Source organism: Chinchilla lanigera, unplaced genomic scaffold (assembly GCF_000276665.1).
Source record: "Chinchilla lanigera isolate Chin_1 unplaced genomic scaffold, ChiLan1.0 scaffold00026, whole genome shotgun sequence".
Classification (NCBI taxonomy): Eukaryota; Metazoa; Chordata; class Mammalia; order Rodentia; family Chinchillidae; genus Chinchilla; species Chinchilla lanigera.
In genome coordinates, this window is record NW_004955427.1 from 13,784,872 (window position 1) to 13,792,846 (window position 7,975).

The 7,975-nt window shown below is 39.5% G+C and overlaps 1 protein-coding gene across 2 annotated transcripts in view; it reads right to left on the reverse strand.

Annotated features, from left to right (window-relative positions):
- Positions 1–7,975, reverse strand: part of Kiaa2018 (KIAA2018 ortholog) — a 45,066-nt gene that overhangs the window by 18,684 nt on the left and 18,407 nt on the right. For both annotated transcript variants that reach the window (XM_005386401.2, XM_013515210.1), the window contains exon 4: positions 1,694–1,776. In XM_005386401.2, coding sequence (XP_005386458.1) covers positions 1,694–1,776 — 83 coding nt within the window. The remainder of the gene's footprint in view (positions 1–1,693; positions 1,777–7,975) is intronic.

The following is a 7,975-nucleotide window of genomic DNA, read 5'->3' on the forward strand; positions in this document are numbered from 1 at the left end:
TAAGTCCCCCCTATTATTATGTTATCCTTCTTTTACTCTTTAAAATAAAAAAAAAACTTTTTATGCCTTTTACTGTACATTGTGTCGTTTTGCTTTGTTTTCAATGAACATACTTTCTCATCAGAAAACTTCATTAGAGAAAAATTATTACGCATTAAGCTAAGATTTTCAATTCCTATTTGGAGTTGACAGGGTAGGGAAAATAAATTAAATAAGAAACTTCTGGAAGATTCTAGGTATGAATTTTTAAAGAACTGGCAGAAAACAAAAGATATGTCCTTTAAACAGACTGGCCCATATAGAAACATCATCAGGCACTAACAGTGATTCAAGAGAACACAACTTGTGAAGGTCTAAAAATAATATGACACATTTGATCATGTGGAAAACAGTACTAAGAGACTGTTAGGAATGTGGGAAAATTAAAGTTATGTATGTAGAAAATGAAGCAAATGAAAAACGAGGCAATGATTAAATTTCTCATGTGTATGGTGGAAAAAAGCATAAATACAGGGATTATTTAGCATGAGGCAGAGAAAAGTAAAAAAGGAAGCAACCCAACAAGGACAAACCTAAACATTTCTAAATACTTTATAAAGCTTGGTAAAGCTTACAATGAAGTGTTTTGTGTGTGCCACAATCTTATGCACTGGTCACTGTATCTAAACTAAACCTAGGGAGCAATCTTTGAAGTCAGGTAAATGGTTTTAAAATGATGCTTACTGAATACTGTTCTCTTAGAAGATGAACTGTGTGCATGTTACATTTGTCTTAACAAATGACATGTAGTGGAAAGGGACAAATTCAACTTGAATAGAAGTGAGTTTTTTTCCTAATTAATTTGTCTCTGCAACCAAACTCAACAACAGCACCCCTGGCAGAACCCACAAGGGAGGTATACCTAACAACAGCACCTGTAGCAGTACAGTGGTGGCTGGTTAGACTGCTCAGCAGCAAGCTACTGCAGGAAGCGGGTACAGAGCAGTGACATCATTAGCTTTGTGTGTTCTACAGTATAAAAAGCATTCCAAGGAATACCTGACAACATACAAGCAGGAAGTCAGTTTCTACAGATTGCATTTGTTTGCTCAGTTCCCAGGGCCTGCCAGATAATACCACCTGGGAATCCCAGTCCTTGCCTGCTTACAGTCCCCTTGGATTGGCAAATCTTGGGAACACAAGAGGGGCATTTCAGGGATATGACACTAGTTATTCTTAGAGACGATACAATAAGAGTAAATACACGGCACCAAGCAATGTCTCAGAAAACCCTGTTCTTCAAACTGACTTCTTCCTTCCCTAGGAATGACTGAACAGGCTTAGAAAGAAGTTTTTTTCCAGTTTACACAGGATCACTTCCCTTCAACAGGTAACATTTAATAGCCAAATGTGTGAAAATACTTACTAGATGTCATCCAAAGAACCACGACAAGCATTGCAAAGTAAAACATATCACTGAGGTCTGTAATAGATGCTTATCTACCAGGAATTTGATGTTATACATTTTAATTTCTAGGGAATGATAACGTTTTGTCTATTACTCATGTAGAAAATCTCTATTTGGTCAGAATATAAAACCTTGGGAAAATATTCCTCATGTATAGCAGGAAACAAAAATAATCACTACACACCGAAGCAATTTAGGGAACTGTCTATTCACAAGTAATGAATGAAAATATGAGGGGATTCTTACCTGCTTCAGGGCAGGGGAACAGGGAATCAGCTCTCCTATTCTGTTTATCCCAGCATTGATTTTCTTCTTTCTATGCCTCTCCACTAAATAGGGGGAAAAATCCATTTATTAAATCTTATACTGCACCAAAGTACCCCATTTTCCCTTGGCAAAGAAATGTCAGGTAAAGAAATCGCTAAGAAATATTTACCAAATAGTATCAACAAAAGACAAGTGACTATACTAAGTAAATAAGATTTCTCAGAATGTAATATATTTAAGTCTTCAACATTATAAAAAGTAATATCTTCATTAGCATTTAAAATATCTATAATTATACATTATATATTTTATATAGACTATATCTTACCACATATTCATATAGAATATCATCTATAATAGTTACATTCAAGTTATAAGACAGGAATGAACAATACTACATTACTATTAGGCCATCATTCTATTATACTTGAAGTAACTACCAGGGATTTTAATGATAACCAAATTTTAAAAACCCACTAGCAAGCTGCACAAGATGGCACATGCCTGTAGTCTCAGCTACTCAGGATGCTAAGGCAAGAGGACTGCAAGTTTGAGGCCAACGTCGGCAACTTTGTGAGATCCTGTTTCAAAATAAAAAAACCAAGCACTGGCTTCATTTTCTCTATAGACTTTGACTATTTTTAATATATAAGAAATTGGGCTACTGGCAGTATCTTAAGTGTGAAATGTTCCAGCCTGTTATGCTACGACTTTAAAAGGGTAAAAGAATACAAGATAATTATCTAAATTTCTATAAGATACTATTAAGTAGAAACACTACTCCTGGCTATTTTCTGTTAGGAAGGTTTCTAAAATTTTCCTTTCTAACAGAGGGTGTCAGGGCTTCTAAAACAATCTTTCAGATTATAGCCTTCATAGAACCTGTTTTTAGAGATAATTTTATTTATTTATTTGTTCATTCATCCATTTTTGCTTCATGATCTAGCAGTAAGGGTATCCGTTTCAGTGACATGTAATTACTCTCTCTTAATAGCCATTCAGAACATTCTTATGGCACCATGAGACAACTGATTCCAATAAAAAGATTTTAGTCATGTGATGTAAAATACAACATTTCATTCATGTCGCCAAAAAAAAGTCAGTAAAGTATAGCTTATTTTTCTTTTGAATTTTCTAACAATAGAATTTGCTGTTTTGTTTTGTTTTGTTTTGTTTTTTCCCGGTCCTGGGAATCGAACTCATGACCTTGTGCTTGCCAGGCAGGCGCTGTGCCACTAGCTAAATCCCCAGCCCAGAATTTGCTGTTATTTAAGGTTTTTTTTTTTTTTTGTTTGTTTGTTTGTTTGTTTTGCATTTTGAGACAGTTTCTCTATGCAGGTCAGGCTGGCCTTGAGCTCACTTTGTAGCCCAGGCTGGTCTTGAACTCGCAACAATCCTTCTGCCTCAGCCTCCCAAGTGCTGAGATTACAAGTGTGTGCCACCATGCCTGACTAAGCATGTGTATTTTTTAATGTGTGGAGTTTTTAAAACCCAGTATCTCAGATTCATTATCAATAATGACAGTAAGTCCCAACTTAGGAACACTCAAGTTGCAAACTTGCAAACTTTCACAGCTGTGCTGTATAAGAGTCACAGGTGTACTGTATAAGGCTCATTTTGTCATATTATGAATGAGTAGCAAATATTCTCCTATGGGCTTCAAAAGTAATAAACAGGTGGGTGTGGTGGCACACACCTATAATCCCAGCATTCGAGAGGCTAAGGCAGGAGCATCGCCATGAGTTTGAGGCCAGCCTGGACTAACTACATAGTGAGTTTAAGGCCACTTTGAACCATGTAGTGAGATCCTGTCTCAAAAAGCACAAAAAAGCCGGGCGTGGTGGCTCATGCCTGTAATCCCAGCACTCGGGAGGCTGAGGCAGTAGGATCATTGTGAGTTCAAGACCAGCCTGGGCTACAAAGTGAGCTCAAGGCCAGCCTGAACTGCACAGTGAGACCCTCTCTCAAAAAGACAAAAAACAAACAAACAAAAAACCAAAATTTAAAAAAAAGCACAAAAAAAGGGTAACAAATCACTCTAGGAAACAGTAACATCCCACCTGTGCCCAAGACAACATCCCACCAATAAGATCTTCCCAAAGATTCTTTTCTTAGGGAAAGGAAGATACCACTTCTGCAGTAATAAGACTTCTAATTTCTAAATTGTTTTTGGTCTGCATGCAGTTCCTGATGAAAAACAGTGTCCACAACATGCCAAGTTGTGAACGTATGCACAATTAATCCTATAAGTGTTTCTCTTGTAGGAAGAAAATGTTCCAGTTGGAAAGGGAGACAGAGGAGGGGGAGAGGAAAGGAAAGGAAGGGAAAAGCACACACACAAAAAAGAATAGAAGGAAAAAACAGAAACAAAGCTTTTGTAAATAAGGAAGGAAACAAGGGTTGAAGGGAAGGGAGGAAATGGGGAAAAAAGAATCAAGACATGTTGTACTGTTTCTGTGTTTGAAGGGATTATTTTTAAAAGGCATTAAAAAGGATATTTCTGAACCTAAACCTGCATCAGTGGATGAACAGGTAAAGAAAACATGACACCTATACATGAAGATATATTATACACAGGTACAAATTCCCAATGATGAATGTGATTGTTATGTATATCAAAAGTACACCAAAAAATTATTTTAAAAAATAAATATTAGGGATGGGGAGACAACTCAGTGGCACAAATGCCTGCCTGGTAAGCACAAGGTACTGAGTTCAATTCCTGCTACAAAAATAAATTAATAAGTAAACATAACAGCTGAGCGTAGTAGCACACGCCTGTAATCCTAGCATTCAGGAAACAGAGGCAGAAGAAGCATCACAAGTTTGAGGCCAGCCTGGGCTAGATAGTAAGACCCTGTCTCAAAAAAACCAAAAAACAAAAAAATTAATATAATAAAAAATACATTTATCTTGCTTTAGTCTGTACTTTTCATGTTTGAGATGAAACTGAATACAGTGTTTATTTTGTACATTTCTTCTTATACTCAAAGAGTTTAAAACTTCAGACTATTCACACACAAAGTCTCCTTAAGACCTGCAATCCTGAGGAAAGAGGGTCATAATGAGTTTGAGGTCAGGCTGGGCAAACAGTGATTCAAGGCCAGCAAGAACTACACAGTGAGACCCCCGACTCAAAAAAACAAAACAAAACAAAACAAAACTAAACTAAACTAAACAACCCCTGCAGTTTGCAATGCGTCATTTTTCATACTCTTAGCCAGCTGCCCCGTCTGGGATTTATGCATACACAGGACCCTGATTCCACTGAGAAGTGCATCTGGGCTTCCTCAGAGGTAAAGTCCCTGCAAACACTCACTCCAGGGATGTATTATACATCTTCACTAATCCAGCCAGACCACAAATCAGAAGATGACATGCAAGTCATCTTCATGAGTCTTGGAATACCTTCCAATTAAAAACAAAAAGGTGCACTTCCCTAAAATGCAACAAATCAACTTCTGGGAAAATGGCAGAGTGGTAAACAGCAACAAATCACTCTCAGTGAGATTTGGAATGCAGGCACTGGAAAATAACAACTTGGGGAAGAAAAGAAGTAGGGAGGTGGATCCCTGAGGCCCAGGAAGAATCTGAAGCTGAAACTAGACCCTAAGACAAACTGAAGAGAAAGACCACAATGCAGAAAAAAGAAAGGGCAATCTATACATTCTCCCTGGCGCCTGGCTCAAAGCGAGAGAAAAGAAGATCAAATCTACAGAAATACTGCAAGTGGGTGACTCCAGAAGCCCACAGGGAGAAACACAGTAGTGGTACAGAGCGGTGGACAGTGTGTGTTGTAACAGCTAGTGGCGACTCCAGTCTAATCAATGCCACATCCCCTGGAGAGAGTGATTAGGTGGACACCATTTCAGGGAGGGGCCAACTAAACCTGGGACTCACAGCAGCCACAGGTTGACTTCCTCTCAGGCCCAACAGGGTTAGACTCCCACACAGACTGGGTCGGGGAGATGTCCATGGTCAAGGGGCTGGGGTCAGGCCATCAAGAGAAACCCAGAGTTATAAGCTAAGTGACTCAAGCCACACCCCATGACCAGAAGTAAGGGTCACGCTGAATTTCTATGGATTTGCAAGTCCTAGAACCAGCACCCCACACTAATCCTACTCCCAGCTTGCTGAGATTATTCTGAATGGATCTAGGCTCTGACTGCCATCCTTGTCTATGAGCAAGAACAGAGTCACACATTGTACTGGACATTACCACAAAACTGTAGACCCCAGAAGGCAACCACAGGCTTGAAATTACAGAGAAATTTCTCCCTTTTTTTAATGTATTCTGCATTTGTTTTTGATTGCTTGATTTTGGGGTTTGTGCGTGTGTGTGTGTGTGCACGCAAACACTGTTTTTAGCTTTTTGTTGTCTTTTTTTCTTGGTTTTGATTACTTCTTTCCTTCCCTCATGTCTTCTTCAAAATTTTTTGAGACTTGGGCAGTCTTCCTCTGTCCTTCAGTCTTGCTTCCAATTCTTTTTCTTCTTTCATTTCTCTATTTTTTCATCTATTCCCTTTTAAATTTTCTGCCCTTAAGGTAAAATCATTCCATTAAGTGGGTATTTGCTGTATATAATTTTCAGATGTGTCTTAGATTTTGTTATATAACTATAAATCTTGTACCTAGGGTTAAAGATGGCTAATTATTAGTTATCACATAATTTGTCATTTTCCAGTCTGTGTTTGATGCTATTGTAGTGGATTGACAACTGGTGGTCAACTTACAACCCCCAGCTGAACTGAGTAAGCCTGGTGCTGGGTGTGGGAGGCCCACCTGGAGATTGTTGCCAGCAGCATAACAGGAAGCACTGGAGAAGAAGAAATTAGGCTCTTGGGAGCAGAGAAAGGCTGTTAGGAGCTGGCGGAAGCTGTAAGGAGCTGTTGGTTCTGTTGGAGGAGCTTATCGTGCTCGTTTTCCTAATGAACTTGGCTGTTTTCATCCCCTGAGGAGCACAGGACCTTGTTGGCACTGAGAATAGCTTTGGTTCACTTTGGGAGAGCTCTGGTCCTCACTTAGAGTATCACTTCCTGGCTCCAGAGGGGAAGATGGTGCACTGCCAGTGTCCTAGAGAAGCTTGCTGCATTGGCTTTCCTGATGGGCACTCGGCCATCTTGATCATGTGAGGAGCTTGGGGCCTCACTGTTGTTGAGGATGGCTGTGGTACCTTTCAGGGGAGCTCTGGTTCTTAGTTTGAGCATCACTTCCTGGTTCTAGTATAGATCCCTCAACCTGCTAGCACAGCTCCTTCATCCTGCTGGCACAGACTTTCTAGATTCCACCACTGACCTTTGGGCCTTCCCAGTGCAGATCCATGAAACAGGCCTGCATGAGATGTTGTTGTGGGTTCTGGGCCTCCAGTTGGATTCGTGGGAGGCATTGCTATGGGCTTAGGTCTTCAGCTGGACTCATGCAGGACATTACCGCAGGATCCAGGCCCTCAGCTAGATTCCTTGGTCTATAGTATACGGACAGATTTCCTGAACTCTTTTGTATATCATTCTTTGGGTGACTGTTATAAATAATCTTATAAAATATGTGTCCTGTGTATTATTGTTCCCCTTGCAAAATATCCCCAAACTAACACAGCTATTATTCTTACTGATCGTACAGTTTTAGTCAAGGTGACACAGTTGTTGTGATCAATTGATTTTCCATTACCTAGATTGCCTGAGGGTCATAATACTACAGTCCAGTACCAAACAACAAGGTCCTAGGCCAAACAGGCTGCAACCTTTCATCCCTAATAAACACAGAAAAGGCAGGATCGTAGGAAAATATCAAAGGCTAACGTCAGCTACACCTAGAAGACATCTCTGAAAAGCAGTCATTTCCCTAAGAAGTCTCAATACTAATAATAAACCTACCTACCATAAGCAATTTACAAGCTTTAATGCCCCAAAAAATAAACAACAAAAAATATAGTTAGAAAACATGGCAGCAACATGCAACGCACTACCCACAACTTGCCTAAATTCAGGGAACACTGAGGTCAAAGAAACCAAAAGCCACTCAGATGAATTTATTGAAATGGTAGCAGTAGAGTTAACACAATAGATATATAAGTCTCTTGACAAATCCAAAACAGAAATAATTACACAGATAATTAAAGAGATGATGACAATAATAAAGGAAATGGTCAGTGACTCTAGAGTAGATACAGATTAAAAAATAGAGGAGCTGCTCATCGTTCCCCGGAAGGAGGGCTTTCGGCGCACAGGGAGCTGCGGGTGGGGAGCGCCAGCCTTCTGGCTG